This window comes from Glandiceps talaboti, chromosome 8 (assembly GCF_964340395.1).
Source record: "Glandiceps talaboti chromosome 8, keGlaTala1.1, whole genome shotgun sequence".
In the NCBI taxonomy this organism is placed as follows: domain Eukaryota; kingdom Metazoa; phylum Hemichordata; class Enteropneusta; family Spengelidae; genus Glandiceps; species Glandiceps talaboti.
This window is the reverse complement of record NC_135556.1, coordinates 18,258,067-18,284,196: the sequence shown is the minus strand read 5'-3', so window position 1 is coordinate 18,284,196 and position 26,130 is coordinate 18,258,067. Positions and strand designations below refer to the sequence as shown.

The window sequence follows — 26,130 nt, the reverse complement described above, 5'->3', positions numbered from 1 at the left end:
CGAGTGTTTAAAAATTATTAGATTTCGAATTAACTATAAAACCACCCTTTCAGTCGTGAAAGTCAAATAAATAAGGTGATAAGAATAGCCACGTGTGTTGTGGCTTATTTCATGACTGGGGAAGCTCGAAGGCACGCCTCTTTCATGAATGGTTTCGTCCTCGGACACGAAAACGAGGCATGTAGATTACACGGGGAAAAGAGACAGTGACCTCAGTGACAGTGTCTGGCTTTGAAGCCCGGTGGTTGCTGTGTGACGCAAGGATGTCCAACTAAAATCGCACCGGTTACCCGTGAAATTGTAGATCTAGAACTCATCGTCGCCTCTTACTTGTCATCAGTACACTGCTGTTGTTCCAGACGAATCGTGAGTACCGCAAATTCACCTGAAGTTTTTTATTTCCCCGTTCGTTACATATAAACGTTATCTGATATCCTCCGATTCGTTTGAAAATGAGTGATGTGTTGCTGTGGTGTTCCCCATGATCCTTGCCGAGCGACCTTGAAATTATAAATTTTCACTTCTGCCATTTCTATGGATTGTATTTTGAGTTAGGTGTAAAGGCCTTTAGATAATGCCAACTCAACCAAGTGTACAGCAGTATTATCGAGTAAAAGAGAGCTGTACCACGTAACATTTTCTGCATTTTACCTGTAAAACGATATTGATCGCTGATTAATAATTTCTGTGCCTTTTTTGTAGGGAGCCTGGGGAAACTGCCTTCGTCATCGATCGGATCCTGAAATTCGACTTTCGCTGTAATTTTAAGTACCACTAATCATTTATACAAGATGGGTGAAAACGGTTTTGCAGCGGCAGACCATTTCACGTTAGATGAAATTCGCAGATCACGGTTGCAGAAAACTGGTCTTCCGAGTCCGTCACTTAGTGCGCACGGTGTTTTAATCAGAACCAGCCTTAGGAAATTGAGTTCGGAGAAAAAGGCAAAGAAAGTGAGGTTCTATCGTAATGGCGACAGATTCTATAAAGGAATAGTTTTGGCTGTATCGCCAGAGCGTTTTCGTAGTTTTGAGGCTCTCCTAGCGGACTTAACTCGTACCCTATCCGACAAAGTCAGTTTGCCGCAGGGCGTGCGTACTATATTTACGATTGACGGACAGAGAAAAATTAGCGGCCTTGATGATCTCGAAGAGGGTCGTAGCTACGTCTGTGCTTCGTCTGAAGTTTTTAAAAAGATTGATTACAAGAAAACTACAAATCCAGAATGGAAAGTTGGTTCGACTACACCAAAGATGAAAAGGAAAGGCGGCGGTGGCGGCGGCACGGGAAACGGTATTGAAAACGACCTAGAAAGCATCGATGGAGGTGCTGGGGTCACCCCAGTTGGAGGCTTCGTCAGCGCGGAGGACCGTGATTATATTCGCCCCAAGTTGGTTACAATCGTCAAAAATGGTCCGAAGCCAAGAAGAGCAGTGAGAATTCTGCTGAACAAGAAGACAGCTCACGGGTTTGAGCAGGTGTTGAATGACATCACAGATGCGATTAAATTGGATAGTGGTGCTGTCAGAAAACTATATACAGTGGACGGTCGACAGGTAGGTACTGCAGTTTGAAAGCCTCAATCGAATCACTAAGATAAACAAACACTGTAATGAGCGTGGAATGACCAGTACGTGCTTTTATTGCCCTTCACTTCGCAACTGTATATACCTGTATATTAGAGCTAAACAGTCGATGCCATTCACCTTGTTACACAGTCTGGCAGGCTACGCATTATTCATTGTGTAGGTGTCTGTGGTGTATAATGCGATCACCATGTCGAATAATTATGTCCAGTGTGTTTATATCGTGGACCTTTGTAGTTCAAACAAATTTGCCGACAAAGCGAACACCCTGTTCAGTTTACATGCTAGTGAAATTTAGCAGAACCACGGACACACAGTACATTGAATTTGTACATTTAAACTCGCACTGCCATGTTGAGTTTTCATTTTAAAAGTAAATGATCCGACTAATGTTACAATTAAGGCATATCGTCTAGTTACTAAGTTGGTCATACAGGACTTGAGTGTCTTTTGTTGGCGATGTATATTCAGCATTGACAACCATGGTTGACGTTAGCAAATCAATAAAAGACCTTGCACACAGTTGACCTTTCCTCTGTGACCTTTGCGTTTACTCACCAATTTAAAACTGACAACCCCCCTTTTGCCAATAAGAATTGATTAACTATACAAGTTCATTTGAAACTAAATGCTCCTTTAATGTAGTGTTGTTATGAATGACAATAAACTGTCTGATCTATACAGAATTAGGGAGTAAACTTCACAATAAGGTTGTAAAACTAACAGGCTTTACAAGCTAACACAAACATTCAAGTTTAATACCACTTTCAGATGTAAATACACCCATTTTTGTCCATGTCCCAGGGGAGCCTGGCTTTTATTATATCATAGTGTTTATAGGTGTAGTTATTTAGCATCACTACAGTTCAAGTAACTGGATTACAAGTTTTTAAATTGCAAGAAAACAAAGAAAACCCAGTGACTGTAACACAGTGCCTTGTTTTAAAGGGGGAAAAAAAATCGATGAATAATTTAGTAAAACATGAGATCATCAGGTTATTGCATGGGTGTGATATACGAGCTGATCGGTTGTAATTTTTGATCATTCTTGCCCTGGTTTTGCAGCTGTCTTAGAAATTGTAGACTTAATATTTTCATCATGATGTTATAATTCTGTTTGATTGTATATACCAACAGAAATTATTGCATAGTGACAGTCAATATTGAAATTATTCATTCATTCATTTGATCAGCACAGCCACATGTTCACTGTAGTCATGGAAAATTTCTTTAAAATATGAAAAAAATATTTCATTCATGTCATGTTGTGTTAATCATTGACTAGAAATGATCCTCGTTATCTTTTTAATTCATAGTTAATGAGATTTTCATGAGAAATGTGGATCAGTGATGAAACCGAGGTGTTTTGAGTCATTTGCAGGAAGTGGGTGAAAAAGATGTTGAATCAGTTGTGATTACGACACACAGTGGGATGACTCATAGATTATATAATTAAGTTTGTGACGCTAAAGTGAACTTCTTTCTAACTGGTATGAGTTGTCAACTGATTTTTGAGAAGTTTCCGGCATTCTAAAGTTGATGTTTTTATCCGTTTTGATATACTGAAAAACGAAAAAGTGACATTGTGGTATTTTCATTCTCAAATTAGGCAACCATCATGTGTGTCAATTTCTGATCATGGCTGTCTGAAATGTTAACACCTATTTGCCCAAATTTATGAGGACTATTTTCCCCAGAACTTTAGTCAAATAATTAAACACATTAAGATATATAAAAAATAATGATATACAAGTCATGTGATAGACATTAATATTTGATATTCATAATTCGTGATATGCTTCCATTATTCACCTGTCACTTGGCAAATTCTCTAACATAAAATTGAAAAACTCGTAAATTTACTTGTATTAAATTCTAATTTTGAAAAAAAATAGTGTTCTGATGTGCAGAAAAAGATGCAATATACATAGTCAATAAAATTGATTCTTAAATATATAGTAATTAACATATTCCAAATGTGATCATAATCTATGATTTATTTGAAATATGATTATAATCTATTATGAGTATATTGATATTGATATTTTTATGAAATCAGAAAAGAAGGAATGTCACAGTTACATAATTGAAATGAAAATAACCAGGTGGAATTATATAAAGGGTATATTGAGTTGGTGTGGACAATAACATCTGATAGCAGTGCCCCAAGGCTGTTTTTATATCACAACAAAGACTTCGATATATATACAGCAGCTAACACTTAAACTGGGTATGCTTCCACATGCCAAAGGGATTCATTTAAGAATAGTATTGCTTTCGTAAACCATGGTATTTTCTCTAAGGTTTTTGTTGTAAAGTAACAACAATTTAGATAATTTGCTGTTTCCTACACATTTTATTGTCAATTCTGAAGTAACCGTGCATTAAAATCGTGAGATATTCCCTGAAATGTTTACCTACTTTAGTTTGGATAGTAGACGCCAATGATAATTGTCTGATATACCATAAGGCCATCATTTCTGTTAAATACACATAATAGCCACCTTCTCTAACCATTTCAAGATGTATATATATTATCATTTACTTTATACATACAGCATATGTATTACTACAATCAGTGAATGTGAATAACAAAAAGTGTTCCTTGACACCAGTTCAAAACAAACCACAAACAATGCAAAATGTGTGAGAATGAAATGTACAATGATAGCATAAAGAATAGCATCTATGCAAAATATGTTTTTTGTCATGGTTTGGAAATAGTAACTTGATAAAAGAGGAAAAGGAGGGGGGGGGGTAGATAAGGTAAATTTTACATACTAGTAGATACCTAGATATCCACTTTCTGTTCCATAATTTTAGTTGGAAATCCCAGTAAAACACACAGAGAACTCAGTAATGTTATTTTACTTTTTAGCTATACCCACCAATGGTGTCTGGATTCAAAATTTGAAAATGATAGTATTTCTTATTCATCCCCCCAAAAAATTGGGCTTGTTCTTACCTCTCTACTAGCCTTTGTCATTTTAAAAGGAAGAGCCTGTATTATTTATTAAGCATTGTGATATTCTATAATCAGAGATATTTTAGATATTGTCTGTTTCTCAAATTGGATTAAATTTCACACACTTGTAATGGGCTAATAATTATTTAGTTGTAATTATGAGTGGTATTCTACCACCTGCCAACTATCAGTAATTAGCTATTTTTATGTACAGTTTAAGGGATGTTAATCTTGCAAGTTTATCACCTAAATAAAACCACTTCTTTGTTTGTAAGGTGGCTACTTGCCAAATCAGTTATTTGCAAATGATCTTGTCGTGGAGGAAAAATGGCCAACAAACAGACCAACAACAAAATGGCTAAGTTGCCAAGGACATTGAAAATTTTATGAGTTTGAAATTCTTGTGTTTTTTGTCAGTCAACAAATTTTGGTTGGTGTAGGAAAGTGATTAAAATTAGTGATAGCAAATTGGAAATTGAGGGTTTTTTGGGAGGGGAGGGAGGGAGGAGGGGGGGGGGGTTCAATAGCTATTTGGTTTGATATCGTGGTATACCTGAAGGATGCTTGAGTAAGCTCTCCTGTGATACCAATTTTCCATTAAGTCTGCGATGAGAGCCTGCAACAATTGAGAATGTGGTGTGTACTCTAGCATCCCTAACCCAAATGTTAGCTGTCTCCTTCATTTTATTTGCTTCTTTTAAAACTGGTGATGGAACACAATACACATTGGACCAAGTGTTCTTGAAAAGAGTAACTATACACTGGTGATGTCAAAATTAGTCAAGTGCACTGATAGCTTCTATGCAGTGGATGGAAAGACAAATTTCTGAGGAGATATTTGTGGACAGATTACCAACAGCTTTAAATGTCTTTCGTGTTTTCACAAGCAATGACAAATAAAATGAAGATGAGTCAGTGTTAGTACTCAGGGGAGGCAATAACAACAGAACTTAGAAACAGTTGAATGACTGGAATTCAATTGTACGGGACTGTTCTATGATAACAATGCAATCCACTGCTTACCATAATGGCTCGTCAAACACTGCAAGCTTTAACAAAATGACAACTGCTGCCATGTAAACGAGAACATTTTTCAATTAAAGAAAGCATGGAATTTTTTGGTATACAGGGAAAGAAGTGCAACATATATTGACCTGTATTGTGGCAGAAAAGAATTTATTACAGGTATTGATGAGTCCAGAACTGTTTATTTGTGTCGTTTGCATATAAATTAGATCTCTCAATTATTGTTCTGGCTATACCCATGCAGTGCTTCTTGAGATCGTAACACAAAGACATTAGTCTCTGGGCTACCTCCAACCAGTATTAAATTGAGTTCTTCCATAGGCTTGTGTGTCTTAGGCAACAAGGTGTTTTTTTAGCATCTATTTGACCCAAGAGCATTACGTTTTTATAATGTTTACCTCTTGGTTGTAAAAGAGTGGTACAGGAGAAACAAAATGAGAAATATTGGCCATTAAAGGGGTCAAGACTCTGGAACTTGACAAGAAGTGTCACAACTGAGATGTCAAGGGGGACACTGAACGTTGCTAAGTCAGGATTGATTTTTGTCGGCCATCTTTGATTACAGTTGTCTTCTGTTTGTTTACATTTCTTTCTTGTCCAAGGATCTGTGTAACAATAATGTTTATAACTGGTAAGAGTTAATCTCTCCACATAGCATACTCCAACTACATTGTTACATCAGTGGCTCTGTAAAAAAGTCAACACCTTCCAGCTAGCATAGTTGTAACTAAGTGACTCACAGAATTCAGCCTTGACCATCACAAATACTGTAGGTGGCACAACTATTAACCTGTCTGTCTGTCTGTCTGTCTGTCTGTCTGTCTGTCTGTCTGTCTGTCTGTCTGTCTGTCTGTCTGTCTGTCTGTTTGTCTGTCTGCCTGCCTGCCTGCTTGCCTGTCTGCCTGTCTGCCTGTCTGTCTGTCTGTCTGTCTGCATGTCTATCTGTTTGTTCTGTCTCTCTCTACCTCATGCAAATCAGTAATTTTTCTTTATGGATGTTCTTGATGTTTATATATATATATATATATATATATATATATATATATATATATATATATATATATATATATATATATATATATATATATATATATATATATATATATATATATATATATACACACACACACACACAGACACACACACACACACACACACACACACACACACACACACACACACAAATGATCCTGAAAATTAGCATAAATGTTGATTCAGTAAAAATACTTTCTTGAGTAAGGTGAGACTTGTATAGTGTTCAGACCCAAGTTCTCCATAGATACTGTTACTGATATTCATAGTTCTCCCCTACTAGTAAAATACAATTTGACATAACACAGTTGTTTTCCTACAAATCTAGTAGAACTCTGATAAGATATTTTGCCTTGTAGGTAGGTACAGTATAAAGGGCTTTTATTATACTCTTGACAATACATTCAGTGATAGGGATAGCCAACATTGCAGAGAGCTCATTTGTGAGTGTTCAAGAGAGATAAGCTTTAGTTTAAAGTTGGCGTGTTAATGGCAGTGTACTGATTATCTATACTGATAAAACTTACCTGTAATAACACCACCTAGCTTATTTTGTCATTACAATTTGTACCCTTTTAGTGGATTCAAATTGCCAAGATTTTGAACTAATGTCAATTACTTGCCATCTTGTTCTACAAGTTGATATGAAATCACACTGGCGAAAATACTACTTTGGTATAAAAAATGAATATAAGACTCTAATTTTGAGAATTTTTAAAGTTTATGGGTTTACTTTTTACTTTTTTCAAGTTAGTACAATTTAGAAGTTTCTAATTCATAATCAGGAATATCATCATATTCTTAACTTTATCAAAAATTGTCTTTATTTGAAAAAATGTTCAAGATTTGCACAAATGGCTGGACTATTCACTGAAAGACATGACTTGAATTATTAACCTCTTTGAATTAACCATTGACTTTTTTCCATGTGAGGATCAAAATATATTGTATGTGTAAAAACCTGGTTGTCTCTTTGAACCAGTGTGTTTAGCTTTGACCTGCTTAGCAACTAGTAAGTATTACAATGGCATGGCTCTATTGTTGTTGAACAATAGTAGGTCTTCATTGACTATCTGGTTGTCAGCTTTTGTGTGCTGTGTGTACCATAGATCACCCACTCTCCTATCCTGGCACACCTGTTACGTAGGTTACCACTTTATCCATGACAAATTTAGGTTATGCATGTAAACGTGCCATGATAAATTATTGGAAATATTTTATAAAAAATAGTTTGTTGGTGAACTTCTCACTGGATGATGCCTCTTATAATTTCCCAGCCACCTTGAACTATTTCCTACCTATCTTGTACACATGTAAACATATATGTATGAGGAAAATTCTTTGGAATAGTTTTAAATTAAGGTTATATGTGAAATGCTTAGCTAGGGATGTTTTTTGTAATGTACAAGCTATCGCTACATCTTGAAGTTGAAAGGTCACATACCTACTCCCCTACAGAATTTGGGTACATGCATTCTTATTTTGTGGGTAGTTTTCCTGTGACATGGTCAATTTGGTAAAGACAGAGCATTCCTGCTAGTCAGCCTGTGTATGTACTTATTAAAGTAAACACAATGGATGGACTATGCACACTTTGTCACCTGTAAGATATGGATGTCAGTTTGGTTGATAGTCATGTAGTCATAACTGGCACAATGGTCAAAACAGGGAGAGAAAACATTTCACCATTACATTGTCAATTGAATTGAAAAGTCAACGATCTTTTTCTACGTAGCTGTTTTGTAATTTTACATTTGAGATGTAATTTAGGTCGTCATGGTGATTTGTGTTTAATTTGTGTATATTCCTAAAAACTTTATTTGTAGTTAGTATGTACATGTATATTGAATATACGCATACATTAGAAAACTGACAGTGATGTACCGGTACATCTGCTTCGTGTGGTTTAAGCAGGTGTTCAGGTTGGGACACAGTGAAGAGAAAATAACACTTTTCTAATCTAATAAATATTAAATACTTAATGGTAATTATTCAGCACATTGGAGTAATATGTTATATTATGATTGGCAACCAGCCAAACTCTTAGCTGTCATCAGAAACAGTATCTAAATGATTTATTAACAATTCCTTAAAATAAAAATTATGTTTTTGGAGCATTTGATTTTGTAAAAAATGACAGAAAATGGTGTGCGAATGGTTTATGTATTTTACTTGACTTCAGTAAGGATAACATTATGTAGGAATATAAAACCACAATTCAGAAAGACATTACTGGATGGACTTTAATGTTTAGAACAAAACTTTAGCATCACCTGATATTTCATACAACACTTATAGCCATGATACAATTTGTCATTATTTTGATTTTAAAAGAAAGAAAACAAAACCTGACTGTTTTTGGCAACCAAAGTCTCACTGATTCAGTCTTCAGGTGACAAAATACTAACACTGTTGCCCTGCCCTGACAGTACATTCTAGAAATGATTAATTCACTGGGGGACAAAGGTTTGCAATTTTAATTTACAAGTATGAGTTATGAATTCAGGAAATCCATGGAGAATTCAGGCTATCCTTGGTGAATTATCTATCCATGGTGTGTGTGTGGCAGTGAAGCAATTCTTGAGATTATGTAAGGAATTAGCAATGAAATGCATGTAATTCCTTTGCTAAGTGACTCCTATTCATCAACTGCTATCTTTCATTCATGGCAGCCATTCAAATTCAAGAAGGCACCCTTCCCCTGCAGCATATAAAAACATCAATGCTAGACAGAATAGATGAACTGATAGCAAATAAGGGGGTAAGAAGTCAGGAGTATATTCAAGAAAAATAACACATCTGCAAGGGAAAGAAAATATTTTAATAGGTTTGTGGTGTATTGTATAAGTTTTTATCACCTTGGCAACAGAAACATTTGTTAAATTTTAATAGTTTCTGGGACAAACAACTAATTTATTACTCTTAGGGAACCCTTAATATTGTGCAGTTGCAAGGGGAATTGTGTAGAAAAACCATGTAGATTTTGACCTAAAACACTGCTCCTTGTAGTTAACTGAGTATCAGTTAATTATTTAGGCAGGGTTGAGAAAAAAAATTTACCTGCAAGGGATTTTCACTTTCGAGGGAAGTGACTGGTTAGTTGTATGGATTTGCTTCGCTTGAGTTAAAAATGTGCTAATTTTTTTTCTCCAGTGTTTGTTGGGGATAAATAGTCAATTTGTTTGCATTTCTGGAACAAAGACCAGTCAATTTATCACTATCGACAGACAGAACTCAAGGGAAATAGTATTATGCTGATTAAATGAGTGAAGTTGCAGTGTGAATAACCTATTGCTGTATTGAAATGGTAATTCATTCATGCCCAAGGTGAACAACATAAAAATCTGTTTTTTGACTTATTTTCTTATCGTTTCCATGGAAACTGTCGAAAAAACAAATTCCAAGTCATGTGATTGTACATCAAATTGATTTAAGTACGATGATGATATTTTGTGATGTTTTGGAGAATTTTGTTGATTTTTTTCCTTGGCAAGAACCTTCTATTCGCTCGGGGTTTTGTCAGAATATTGAAACATTCTTTGCATCATGTCAGAATACATTCATAAGTTGGGAATTGATTTTGTCATGTTCATGCTGCAATAAACACTTCGATCATTTCAGACCATTTCAGACTTTGTTCAAACAATTGTCAGTAAATATTTACAAAATTGATTTCCTATTTTAAATCAATTTTTAAATCCGCTGAATTCTAAAATTAGCCATTAAAATCAACAAATTCTTCTGGTTTAATTTGTTACCAAGTTCAACCATGAAATTATTGAAGAGAATGTAAAGAGGTCATAGGTCAGACATATTGTCATGCAAATTAGTCTGTTATGCAAATTAATTGTTTCTGGTTTGTATGATAATAACCTTGTAAACTTCCAAATTACAAGCTAAATGAGTCCTGATAGCTTTTCAGGCTTAACAATAAAATTTTGTAATTACGTTTTATTGGGAATGACTCATCTACAAACATACATAATTCAGGTAGTGGAGACTCATGATGCAAACTAAAATATTTTTTTAATATATTTACATTAATTTTGGAAAACATTATTTTCTGAAACATGAATATAATGTGTATGATATGTGTATGAATGTCAGATATGCAAATAAACAAGGGATCTGTTTGCCTGGAAAAAAACATGTACAACAAATTCTGTTTGAATTATCATGTTTCCAATATTACTTTGTGATCAATAGCTGGTGTTTGTTTTTCTCCAAACATACCACATCGTGTAATTCAAAGAAAAATCTCCCCCAAATAGCAAAATGCTTCACACCTTTGCAAATAACACTGAAAATAATAAAACAGATTTTAGCAACGGATGACATCTTGCAATGTTTGTGAAAGTAGGACATTTTTTTTTTCAAACGATTTTCAACAATGTAAAGATTACGAGGTGAAACAGGTTGTGATTTTTGTATAATCTGTATGCCCTGTAAAATAGAACTACATGTACATGTAATGAAATACTTGTAGGGCATCCATTTTTCATTTCCCGTAATGTGTCTGTCACCCGCTTTTTAAAAAATATTTTCATGCCGACAACTAATTTTTTGTCTGAAAGGACGAGTAATTGAAGTACGATTGTCATTTGAAGCCTGTAAAATTCACAATGTGTAGTAGTAATTGAGTTTGATGTCATCAGGGCTTGGCATCAGAGTGGCCAGGTTTCTGTGAATGATCATTAAATCTCCAGGGCTTTTTGCACACAGCATGTGCATGTTTTTTACTAATCATGTTGATAGACTTGATAATGATAGTGTCTTAGTTACCAAAATATCTCTAGCCATTTATGTCATATTTTTATCATATCTACAGATGTTTAACATAAAATATTAGTAATATTATGGTCAGAATGAGATATCATCATAATTTATACTATCGAAAAATACAACAATTGTTCTTCACCATGGAAACAAAGCTAATCCCTGGTTCACAGATTAGAGATATTAGAATTGCTGTGCCACTGGCATCTATAAATTAAGAAATTCAAATCTATTGATCATCGATTGACAAATTTTATGTCATCGAATTTGAACTTTGAAAAATTTGAACTCAAATTATAATTCAGTGATTTGATAATCTGCACACTGTGTGCCTGCTACTACTGTACATACACAGAGTTACATGTGTGAGTTATAGACTATGTGTGTGTGTGTGTGGCAATAAAATTTGGCTACAAATCCTACATGTTGGGAACATAAACCAATTATGATATGGGAGGAATACTAATTAGTTTACAACACACTTGAACATGACTGAGTGAACAGCACGGTTCATTGTGTATTCAATGAGTTGCAGTATAACTTTGAACTCTATGGTTGGTGTGTATTCCTACTCTGTACCTGTTGGATTTAGAGAAAAGAATACATTTACATTATAGAGGGGGGTTTCATTAATGGATAAGTTCTTAGAGTGTGTTTCTGTGGAAGGTCAAAGGTCACAGGAAAGGCGTTTACTGGTGCAGCATCACATTTACCATTTTATACCCTATAAATGTTTTATTTGTAAATGCTACATGATCAGTTTTAGCCTTTAACGGTAATATATTTCTAAAAAAATTGTTGACATTTTGTTGAATTTTAGACCAGGTAGTATCAAATAAGTCATACATCGGTGTTTGAAGTTTGAGGACCCAGAAATAGAAAGTGGAAAACCTAGTCAAAATTATATTGTTTTAATACTACTTGTCATATATTGTTGTTCACATATAATGGCATGCTGTTGGGAAACTAGGTAAACTTTGTAGGAATGCAGAATAATATTACATTCTTTAGTATATAGTTTCTGCTATATTAAAGCCATTTTGAAAATAAACATAATTTGAGAATGTATGTGGAAATATATGATAACATTTTTGTAATTTCACGTATTTCATAAATGGAAGTGATGACAAATTTAAAACAAACAAAAAGATGATGAACTATCTTTTGGAATGCTAGTCCAAGAGCTAATAATTTAGTTTATATATGTTTCCCAAGAGAGCAGTTTGGCTGTCAGTTATTCTACTTTCAATGGATTATATTATCCATGGATGAATTCTTTGCTGAGAGACATGTATTAGAACTTGGTGGTGATAAGCTAGGCGTATGCTGATAACCTTTCACCTTGGTAAACACCCTCCAGTTGATCACACATCATGCACATGGCTATCAGCTATTAGAGAGGGGGGCAATATTAACATTAATGTACTGGTTTATTGAGAACACATACTGAATAAAAAAGGCATTTCATCCGTCTTGTGTTATAGTTTAACGATATCAGAACAAAAGGAGCTAAGTCCATTTGTGATTTCATTAAAATCTCTAGAATTGTATATATGACGTTGTTGGCCATTTTATAGTACAGATGACTGAAGTGGGTTCAATAACCGAATGTATGATGTAAATTGATTCGTTCTAACTCATTTTGTAGAGAAAGTAAAGACGAGGCCCTGGGTAGGATTCAGTGAACACAATCAACATTTGAATTCATATACAAATGTATGTGATTAACTGGAAGGCTTATACAACTATAAAATTCAGATTCAGCTACAAACAGAAGCACAAATAAATGCTGGAAAGTTTTAGCATCTATAAATCATAGTAAATGGTTCAATCTATGGAATAAAATGTTGATAAAACACATGTACATGTAAATTTAGTTCTAAATTGATTAATCAAAGGAGTGAATTCAAAACCGTACACATGAAAATTATATATTCCGAATTGTTAATTCTAACGATTTGAATTAAATTTCTGAACCCAAACATAAACTTGAAAGTTTTTTATTCCAAATGTTCATTCAAAGAATGCAATTTCTTTTGTGTATAAAAGCGATTTAAATTTATATAACTTTTCTTAAATTTATATAACTTTTGAGTATTAAAATTATCTGATGAAGTAAGTGTTGATGGACAAAGAAATGTGTAAAATTGGAATGAAAACTAGAAGATTGACATCAAAAGAAGGTAAAGGAAGATGATGAGTTATAAAGTGCACAGTAGTGTTTATATACATTACATGACTTTATTGTACAAATGTCGTCATATGATATAGTGTGGTGTATAATGTACTTTTGGGTCAGTTGTACTTTTGTTGATATTAAAAATCTAAATGTGTACATTGTATGGTATGGTTGATTTACTTTATCTGTGTACAGATGATCACTGACTGTACACCAGAATTCTATATAAAATTTAGTCTGCATATGGCAAATAGTGGCGTCTGTAGGATTTCATCTCATTCATAATTGTGACATATTGTAATGCACTTGGTATGCTTCTATTCATTTAACAGGCTGTGCTGTTTCATGAGTTAGGAAAGGTCAGTTAGTAATGGTGCAGTTACTGTGGCTTCAACTGTTAGTAAAGTGATCTGGTATTAGTGGTAGCATTCCTCTAACTGTTGATAACAGTCTCCTTCCTCTGATGTCCGGATATGAAATGAAAGTATATAATATTTATGGTTTCAAACTTCTTATAAAATGGTGGCATCAATAGGGTTTCATGGGCATGTATAATACAATCTTCAACCCCCCCCCCCTCCCCACATGCACACACACACACACGCACGCACGCACGCATGAGGTTCAAGATTAGGTTAGATTAGATTAGATTAGATTAGATTAGATTAGATTACATTGCATTACATTATTAATTAAAACTAAGACAAAAGTAACAAACAATACCCCAGTGTAGTACAATACAATACAATACAATACAATACAATACAATACAATGCAATTCAGTATAATATGATACAATACAATACAATAAAATACAATATAATGCAATAGAATACAATGTAATAATACAATACAGTATATGCATTATACATTACAATACAATTCAATACAGTATGCTATAATACAGTACAATATAAGGCAAGATAAAATGATAAAATATACTGAACATAAAAACCTTTTTGTTGGTAGCAATGATTTTGCTTAGAGTTGGGAACCTGTGATAACAGAAAGGGGTAAATATGGTAAAATTAGAATTGTTAATTTACAATACATTGTACCATAGTTTGGACTGGGGTGGGGATGGATGGTTCTATAAAATCATTTTACCTGTTTCAATATCGACCTGAACTAAAACACTGAGTAGGCTGCAGTATGGTAATAGCCTTGCCAATATATTCCATGGTTACAACCTCAAAATAATCTAATTAGGAAAGAAAATCAAAGTACAGTATTTTGAGAAATGAAGATAGACTTTCCAGACACAACCTAATAGACAGTTGGAAATAGCCTCAAATGCAATTTAGTCAGCCATTTGATTTGGGTGAATAGACTACCGTATTCAATAGTGTCTCAAGAGCCTGGATATTGCAGCTGTGACTATAGTGAATGGTTGTGTACTGGTGATTGTACAAATTATTCATTGATCAGACTACTCCTCGAGTGTACGTGTCGCTGTGTTCCAAACAGTATGCTTATATTTTCGGACTACTTTAATGTACTTTTATGGCTTCATTTATTGCCATATTCTAAATGAAGTTAAATTTGCAATAATTCAGTGTAATAGATACAGCGCATAAAATATGACATAAAAATATTTATGTTTCCAGGTATTGTCGGTAAAAGTCGAGGTATTTTTCAATGGTACTTTACTGATGAATACATGTATGGTGGGTGTATGCTAGGTGTATTATAGTGCACTGTAGTATATATATTTGTGAAGTAGCCTCTTAAAATAAAATTATGTGAGAGATTTTGGTTACGTCATAATTTAAGTAAGACTCTTGCTCCCTGAATACTCAATTTTTATTTTGTTTGTCTCTGAATTATCAGTATTAATCAGTATTGCTATTAAATCTTGCTACCTGTTTTATCTGCACAACCATTGTCATAAAAATTAAAAATTCACAACATAGATGTAAATTTCAATTTAAAGTCAGTTATTACATATTTAATGTAATGAATTTTTTATAATGAATTTGACAGTCACTCGCGTAAAAAACATTTTTGTGTCTTCAAAGCTCAAATGATGTTCAGGGTCGACATACATTATTTCATCCATCACAAAACGTAATTACACTGTGTAATGAAATTTATGTCTTGTGACCTGTTAAATATCTATATACAGCGTTCATTGACCATCAATTGGCATTGACCTTTGACATGTTCAACTTTGACCCCAAATTAGCATTCAACTCTGGCAGTAATGATGGGAAGAGAAAAACGCGTATTCAAGGACAGTAATTGTACGATTTAAAAATATTCAAACACAGTTTTCTACCCTGGAAAATCAACTAATACTACTAATATGATTATAAACCACCAAATTACTTTATTAATTCGACTTTTGTTTCTAATTAGGTGAGATTCTTTGCGTTATTATATTATAAAATGGCACGTGGTCGGGGACACTGCACTGTACATCACAAAACTATGAAGTGTTGAATATGGAATTTGATTCTAAATTCACAGTATGTACAGTTAGCTGTCTTTGTATATGTGTCTGTGAATAATTGTCAAAATAATATATTCTCTTCCTGGCACCGTAAATCATATGTCAAATAACAATTTTGATGGTAACAGTCCTGAGTTACAGTATCACTACTACTGTATTCACCCATAAATACCCATGGTGGTGATAACCTGTCACGTTGCAATCAAAAATATAATATCCCTTAGGAACAATACAAAATTTTGTACAATTTCAATTTATACAGTCTAGTCATGAGAATGTGAATATTAGCAATATGGTTTAGCATTCAGGGTCAGTAACTTGCCAGCAGTAGTATTCCGCGAAGTCGGTAAGAAATGAGCCAGACATCAAAAGTTTGATTTATTACCATAGCGATATGCAAATTTTGTTGTAATGCATATGCAAATGACCTGATCTGCATGACTAAAGTCTATAAAGCTTATGGTAATGTGAAGACCATAAAATTTGTGTTACATTCGACTATAGTTTATAATATTCTGCTCTGGTAATGTGCAGATAATAACAGATGTGTGTACAGTTGATGAAAGCCATAGAGATAAGTTTGGTTGTCGTACATTGATAGATTTGTATTGTGATAATTACAGAGGACACAGAATCCAGATGGTACTTTCATTTTTTCTCACCCAGCTGTCCCTCTCTCTCTCTGTCCTTGACAGATGACTCTTTACCAGGGGGAGTTTCATCATTCCTCCACAGACTCAATTCATATACATGCATTACAGCAGAAGCACAAATGTTTTTTTTTCCCGTACAGACTTTTTAACCCCAAACTAAGAAGGCAGCACTTAAAACACAGACCATAATCCTGACAGTGTAGTCACGTTCAAAAGTGAGCTGCAATGGAAATATTTTTAATTACCAATGTGTATTGAAAATTTCATATATTTGCTGAAAGATAAGTAACAACAAAGTTCAAGCAGTTTTCTCGAAAAGCATGCAGTCTGCAAAATTTAACAAAAAATTCAATTTCTAGGAAATTTTGAACAATTTTCAGTTTTGAATCTATCATGAAGGGTAGACTATAAAATATGTATGAGAATTACTCACAGACCAAAGGTGAATGAAACGGTTCATCTTAAACCCATTTTCATTATCACCAGTCGACACCTGAGTTCAGTTTGTTCCTGTGTTATGAATAATGGAGACTTCAAAGATGACAGGAGGCATGTACTTAATGATGAATATTAAAATACTAGTTCCCTCCTGGTAGCCAATTATGAAGAGTGTGCCACTGAATGTGTCTGAGTCAGAAACAGAGTTCATACATGTGACATCTAATATTAACCCCTGTCGTACAAACAACTTCCCACCAAAATACAGTGAGACAAGTTTGTTGACACATTTCATCTTTTATTTTAGATTGGAGTCTTCAAAATTATGGTTTGAAATGAATTGATGTCAAAAAATTTGTTCAAAATGATATTAACTGAATAACAACTATATTCATAAAAAATATTCATAAAATATATTCATTCATGGATGTCTGGTGTAGAATAGGTTAATAGTGATGTAAACCACTGGATTGTAATTTCTGCATAATTTAACTTTCCATGAAGAACATGTCCCTGCAAGCTATACTCCTACTGTTTCTCATACTGTTCCATAATGTTATTCACTGGCTTCAAATTTTTATTTTCTTATCCAAAATATACTTTTCTCCATTGGAAATTAAATTCTCTGAATACATTTAGAATTTGAGTCCTATATTTGTTGTTTATTTGTGGTTACCGTAGATTTTCTGAAATACAAGCCTTTACTTCAAACAATTCAAGTGAAGAATATCAATGATATCATATATTTTCAATATTTTTCATTAATAATGATAGAGAAATATTGTTTTTGGTTATGTGTATTGTGTTTTTAACAGGTTTTTAGTGTACTACATGTCTAGAATGTAAAGTATCAAATTTATTCCTTGGCATGGTTTCCTCACATGTTACAATCAGTAGAAACAATTAACCTAGATGTAAAGGTGTCCAGGAATACTAAATACATGTATTTTCACTCGGGACATAGTTTCTTAGAGTTATCAGTATTTCTTTCCACTGTGATAAATTTCTTGTAATCTTTCTCATTTAGACTCTTTTTGCTTGTTTTCTGTCACAAGGGAACAGGATTACATACATGCAAAACAGATCATATTTGTTTTAATGAAAACTGAAATCACATTATCAATAGAATATAGTGTACCGGTACGTGATGGAAACAAATTCTTCGTACAATAATTCATTCTATAATGGAAAATGTGACGCTTTGAATTATGTTAGTTTAATATTTAAATTCTAATAAAATATTGCACATACCTGTATTTTGGATTATAACACAATTTGTAACAACTCCTGTATATTTGCAAAATTGTTGATGATTGATGTAGCAACTGTTAATGACCATTGTTCTAATTCAGTGTTAGTCCCATAGCAATATGTCACTGTCGTTCCTTAACAGCTTTGTTTCTAATTTATTATTCATTACATATTCATAGATTTATTGTACTGAATTGTCTTCCAGATTTTATAGCTGGAAGGTCTTCAAACTCACTACCTCATTTATCAGCTGTATCAAAAGCAATGAATCTACGCAATTATATTGTGTCCGCCAAAATTTTCAGTCTTAAACCTGCACTAACTGCAAGTGTGACATTTCTTTGTCTTCTAGCAACCAAAGATATACTCACTAGAGATTGTTCATTTACTTATAAGAGGCACTATACCAACTAATTAGTGGTTGATTTTATCCATGGGTAGTGCAGTACGTGACAGGTTTGTAAATCTCGAGTAAAAACTTGGTTTTGAGTGTAACTCAGATATTTGTATGAGTGTTTGCAATAGTAATACCCACACTTTCACTCTTGCGGCATTCTGTTATTATTACATTTCGATTATCAGAAACAGCAAATTTCCGTAAAAATCATGTTGTGTGATCGTGCAATTTCATGTGCAATGAATGTTCATGCCCTCATTTGCATATTAGTAGCATACAGGTACATAGTAATGTTTTCGGTATTGCACTGCAGTGCAGTTAACAATAGTAATATGTACACACATTAGAACAAGTAATCATTGGTACATAATATAATATTACTTGGTATAGTTATTAAAGATATTATTTTTAAACTTAAAGATATTTTATACATTGCATGATTTTGTGATGTAACTCTGCTGGGACATTTTATCTGATTGAATTGGGTTATGCTTTCATACACATACTTTACCTTCTTTCCAGATAATGTATTTCTAATCCCCATATTGTCATTATAAAACCACACCAACCTACTCTACCCACAAATGTTTATTGACATTAAGAGCTTTCAAAATGGCTGACTGTAGAGAGCTGTAACTTGAATGTTAAATTTCCATGATATTGGTAGACAGTGTGTGTGTGCTGTAGATCTTGAAACGGTACAAACCAATAGTTTACAGGTACCGTATTGTGTAGTATGTATTCAAACATGAATACAATATGTTGAAATATTAATTGTCATCTAGCTAGTTTATAAAGCTTGTAAAAATGCACTATGAATATAGATCAAGATACTGCATATTTAGGGACTAATTTGCATAATTTATACAATATATATTGATATACATAGTACACTTTGCTTATATGTCAAATTCCTGTAATTAGAACTTTGACCACACATGTACCGCTAAGAGGCATTTGGAATCTCTCTGTTTTTGAGGGCTAGGAGTGCGAATTAATGTACATGTAGACTGAGAGGTAAATTATAAGGATCTTTTCAGTCATTCAAACCCAGATTGGTAAACATTATCATTTGAAGTATATGATTGCAGTGTTGTCTTTCTGTTATCAGACTTCAATTCATAATATTTGAAAATTTGTCTTGAGGACATAAAGTTCTGAAACAAGACACAGAAGCCTGCATCAAGGAAAAACATTGAAAATTGATTAGAATTCAATTATCATGATAATCGTGTTTGATCAGAAGTTGAAGCCATGATGAAATGGTTTCAGATGTCATTATGTTAAGTGCAGAGATAGTAAATTAATATGAAAATACCAGTTTTAAAATGGAAATTAAAAAGCTATAAGTTTGAAATAAATATACAGACACTGGTTTTCAAGTGACTAGTTTGAAATGCACTGGCAGTCCATTAAGTATATGATTAATTATGAACAAAATCAATCCAGACATATTCACTTTATATAGTAGGATATCTGAAAACTGATCATATGATAAATGACATGGCAGCTTAGATACAACAACTGAAAGTTATTAAACATGGAGGAGATACTCCAGTCTGTCTAGACCATACAAGCTTTAAATATTTTATGTCTGTTTACAGTGTCATCATATTCTTGTGAGTTTGTTGATGCAATATGACTAGATTTGGGACATATCAAGATGTTTGTGTGGTCCTTCCTGGACAGTTGAGCTTTGATGTAATATATATCATGAGTATCTTTAGAGTGCATTTATCATCTTGCCATGTAATGTATCTATTTTGCATAAAATTTGTTGAAAACACACACACACACACACACACACGCACGCATACATACATACATACATACATACATACATACATACATACATACATACATACATACAAACATACAGACACACACACACACACACGCACAGGCATGCACCCATGCACACAGACACAGACACACATGCATGCTAGCACATGCACAACACACACAAAATAAATTTGAAAAAAAATATGTTGCTTTGCTTGATCAGAAGTATTTGTCAATTAAGAGTATTATCTCAGTTTCTTCACGTCAATGATTTCAAATGTTTTCTTGACTGGGTCTGAGACAAAAGTATTTGAGACAGACCCAGAGTACTGTATAATAGGTTAGTAAGTTTAATCTGAATCCTAAAAGCATAAACCAGTGTCAAAATATTCCTGTTACTATTACTGTAATATAATAGCACATCGGTAATAGTCACCATCTAAACATAATAATATTGGAGTACTCTAACATAATTTTCAGAATTATGAAAATATGGCTGTTATAGAAATGAGATCGGTTTTTCCAAGAAATGGTGACATTTTTCACACGTGACATATACATTGTATGTATTACTATGTAGGTAGTGCTTTCAGGGTGTTGTTACAGTTATTGTACTTCACTTTTATACTAACTTATGTAGTCTATTTATTTTAAAAGTAAGTTAAGGAGTCATTTCAGACACCTGCGTCAAGCTCACACTGTTACACAGCATAATATTCAGTTTTAACTGGGTAGAATATGCAATTAAGACTATTGTTTGAATTGTAATTGGCCAAAATTTTAGCTCACTAGGTGGAAATTATGTATGGTTTCTAATTTCATCAACTAAGGAAATACCTCAGGAAGTCTAATATGCATCCTTCCTGCCCCCACAACGTACTTGCTGGTATTACTCACCGAGTGTCCTAGTTTTGAATGACTTCAACTACATTGACATGTCTAGGTCTGTAACTCTTGTTTGTGAAGCTACCTTTGAGAGCATATCAGTTTCAGAATATCCTGGGTTATAGGAAAATAACAAGGAGAAATTATAATAGCTCGAAGTACAAAGCCAGAAAAGTTGAAAATGAAAAAAAAAGTTGTGGAATTTAGCAGGTTTTGCAAATTACTGCCTCTTCTGTCTAATTCGGTGACTCTATATGCACCTTATAATGATGCATGAAACCGTTAGTGGCTACCTTGGGGCTGATTTGTAGATGGGTGAATTGTTTGTTACGTGCAATTTACCCCAAAGATAAGTATGAGAAAGGAGATATGAAACAGTCAAGGGAATGAATGAAATATAGCATGAAAATATTCATGAGGCTACTTTATGATATCACTACATGTATTGCATTCTACTTTTGGAAAAGAAATTATATTGCTAATGCTGGCAGTTCCAGGGTACCAATTTCAGGCATCTTTGGACAGGATCCCAATAAGATTTTATTTCCCTTGTTGGCCATCATTGTCCAGCTCTGTTGAGAAATATAGTGAGAATTATATAACAGATTTATAACAGCTTACATATTGCATATTGTAAGCTTGATTTATATATATATAGTATTATCCTTGTAAGTCTTTTTTGCCAAAAAAGCCGTAGAAATTACAAGGTGTATTGATGTATTGAACTAAACATGGATGAATTTAGCATGAAATTGAGGCTAGTTTTAACCTTGACATAAATTTGTTGCACCATAATTTATATATAGGAAAATGGGCATACAAGAAATATCATTTTGTTGTACATAGGAATTGCACTTTTCACTGCACAGTAACAATGCAAAAGAACAAAGGTAGTAAAACAGTCAACTATAAAATCAATAAAATGAACTTGATATATTGTAAAGTGATGGCAGGTCTTAATAATCTGCCGACCTTAATTTCAACGAAAATTAGATCAATGTTCTCTTGTGTGTTTTGTTCCATGACTCTAAAATCTACTACACATACAGTCCCGCAAGATCCTTTTTTCATCATCCATTTTGGCATAAATATTTTGTTATATTTCTGATTCTCTGATGGTTCCCATGACCACATAAAATTCACTACATGGAAAGTGTTCTCATTTTATAACTGAAAGGCATTTAAAAATTTAAAATTTGAGGCAGGTAAAAATGACTTGATCAATGTTTTCTGATGCGTCTCATTTCATGACCCTAACATCTGCTACACTATACCTTACCAACTTCCACAATTAGGTCATTCAAAAATTCCTTTTTTCAGTGAAAAATTTTCTGTATCATTTTAGAACACAAAGACAATTTGAATACAAATAACTTGATCAAATAACATGTTTTCTGATGTGTCTCACTCCTACATGTAAATGTCCTTCCTTCAAGATCCACAATCTGGTTACCAAGATACACAATCTGGTTACCAAGAAATAATTTTCTATATGGGTGTAAAATTTTCTGAAATTCCTTTCTCATTTTAGATCAGAAATACAGTTTTGAAAATGTTGAATTTCGATTGAGATGAACAATGGTTAATATTTGGAAATTAATTTGCTAAAAATTTGAAATTCATGATGTTCTCAAATTACTGGTACAACTGCTACCACAGGAAGCAAGTTCTACCAGTAATTTGTTTAATGTCCCATTATAGCAGGTGTTGTTGACAAGAATGGCATAAAATGTCACCATTTGAAAGATTAGCCATTGTTATGACGTTCCATCTATAAAACCTGTCAGAGGATACATCCTGAGAACAATAGTGTTTTATAAAGAGTATTAGGTATGGAATTTCAGGATCTTCTCAAATTAATGACATGCTGTTAAGTCTTGAGTCAAAAAACATGATGTCATTCTGCACACTGGATCATGGGAAATCAGATTTTCATGTCATACATTTGAAAATTAATGCTTTGAAAAGTCATATTTCAAACTGATTTAAATTTTCATGATTTAAGTTACAGCATTTCCACCAATATTAATTAAAGGCATATTGTGTGCAGATGAAATTGAACAATCTGCTTCAACTTGAAAATTGTGTAATTCCCTAAAGTATACTGTTTACTGGGCAGAAGAGACAATTTGACAACTTAACACTAGGAAGTGCCTTAATTCTGATAATATCAGTGTCATGTGTTTTGACAACTCTGAATTTGAGGTCAAGTCCCAGAAGCATAATATTTGAATGAAACATGTCAGTAACAGAAGTGTTGGCTGTGTGTAGATCTTGTTCATGTGATAGTTGAACACAGCTTTAGTGTAGAAAAAAGCAACTACTGATATAAATTATGATTCACACTTTTGTAGTAATTGCTGCCATGTATAGAACATGTGAATGCAAACAGCCACAAACAATCCAAGCAGCTGGAAATATGCGAATTTCAAATTCAAACAGCTCGATATTCAAATTGAGCAGAAACTAGAAATTTCAAATTCAAACAGTTTAAAGTTCAAAATTGAGCTGAATTAAACTTCAGAATAGAAATTAACTTTGAACTCAACACAATTGACATGTAAACAGTTTATGGTTAATTATTGTATCATGCATGGATAGCCAAGGACAATGAATATCAGACATTGCCAGTAAACTTACTCTTTATACAGTGCTGACAGCAAATGATAACAAAATGGCAGCAGCCAACAAGTCTCCAGTGAAATTACCCTAACCAATTGTCAGAACGTGAAAGAATTACAGATCAATTTAGTGTAAATTTTGTGAAAAATTTGAAGATCTTGAAACATGCAGAGAATTAACATTTTCAAAGAACATCAGTTGAAAACAGATAAGGTCAGCAGTCCTAACCAGAACAGGAAAGTCAGGACAGTTGGCTCGACTATGGTACCCGTAAAACTGGCCGAACAAGAACTGTTGGCCTGACCAGGTCAGGCCAGACCACACTAGACCAGTCTAACAAAGACCAAGCCTAGCCAAGCCAAACCATGTCAGGCTAGACTGTAAGGCCAGACCTAGCATTGCCAAGCAATCATTGCAGGCAAGTGCAGCTAAGACAAGACATAAATCACATCAAAACTACACTAAATTAATTAGATACATCCTGACTAGACCCTCAAAAAGAGACCATTCTGACTATATATGCACATGAATCAAATGTGAAACAGAAAAAAAAAAACAAATATAGAAATTTAGCATGTATACTGGCATCTAATTTGCATATCAATCATTAATATTCATAGTTACCTTATCAATTATTTACAGACTTAAATTTGTGACAATTGTGTGGAATAAGGACTGGTTCATCACATGTATTTTAACTCAATATGTACAATAGGCCAGATGCTGCTAAAGGAGATCTTCCACAATGTCAAGAAATAATGGCTTTTATCTTCACTATCATTTTATAGACCAGTCTACACCATCCTGATTGATCGACGGTTATGCTTGATTCAATTTCTGTATTGAAAACTTCATTTCCTTTCTCAAGGTCTAACCTTGAACCTGGCAAAATATCGGAAGAAATAGTATATGCTAATGGTTAATGAAATTAGTTATATGATAAGGTTGAATGAACTGACAAAATGGAATTTGTAAAAGTAGTAGAAGCTGATTGACACTAGAGCGAATAACTTCTTATAAAATATTTCTTGACAAAAACAGCAGGGATAAAACTATAGGAATGACAGTGGCATGTTTGCTTGATAGAATATGTACTAAAGACAAGCAACCACTACAATATTTGCATGAAAGATAATTTATGATATTTGATAACATTATTATAATAATAGTTACTCATAAAAGTAGCATGACTCATCCAAAAACCAGTCAAAACCTAATTATTATTGTCCTTCATTGATAAGATCAAGTAATTATGATTAATTATCTTGTCATATTCATAATTACGTCATTTCTCCCAAAAGAAAAATTGATAGTCGTTAGTATGACTTCTTGCTGGAATGAAATTTCTATCAAAACTTGGTACATTTGATTAGTAACAGTGAAGGAAAAGAAGCTTTTTGTTGTGTATGTCCTGTTTCAAATATTTGAATTTAAAAAGTGGTTTTTGGTTGTAGATAAAAGAAATAGGAAAAAGAAGGTGATTTGCACATAAATGCCTTTTTAAATAATTCTGCAAATACGGTCTTCAGTAGTTTTACTAAAAAGGAGTCTTTTGTTTGGTCAGAAGAAAAAAAGAAGTCCTGTTTCAAAAACTGTAAAGTACTTAAATTGGTCTCCAATTGCAAAGAAGTAGAGTAAAAGCGTAATGTTGAAAAAGATAAATTTGTTGAGCAATAACTTAAAAACAAAAACAAAAAACTGCGAACTGAAATATTTTTGAAAAGATGTTTTCAGTCTATCATTATTTTCTCAATAGCTTTTGACTTATGCAAGGAGATATTGCATGGTTATTTTCTTATTTGGGTAAAGTTTGATTTCGATCTTAAAGACGTCATGAAAAGTGCAGTAGCTCGTAGAGTACTCGTACTACAATTTCTTGTTGTAAAAGCATACTCATATAACATGTAAATATTTGCCTACAGCATAGATAACATCAATCTGTAACAAAAGGAGGAGGTCATAATTACTTCATGTACAATTTATCACTTGGTGATGATGTGTACAATTCTTCACTTGATAATTACCTATTATCGGAACTCAGTGTGGAATATGATAATCTGAGTTGAGCTATTGTACAAAGAACAAT

At 33.4% G+C, this 26,130-nt stretch overlaps 1 protein-coding gene across 2 annotated transcripts in view; it reads left to right on the top strand.

Annotated features, from left to right (window-relative positions):
* The first annotated feature begins 206 nt into the window (after positions 1-206).
* The window catches only part of LOC144439539 (serine/threonine-protein kinase DCLK1-like), a 69,128-nt gene continuing 43,204 nt past the window's right edge, over positions 207-26,130 (top strand). For both annotated transcript variants that reach the window (XM_078128848.1, XM_078128847.1), the window contains exons 1-2: positions 207-366; positions 703-1,556. In XM_078128848.1, coding sequence (XP_077984974.1) covers positions 792-1,556 — 765 coding nt within the window. In that variant the 5' untranslated portion in view covers positions 207-366; positions 703-791. The remainder of the gene's footprint in view (positions 367-702; positions 1,557-26,130) is intronic.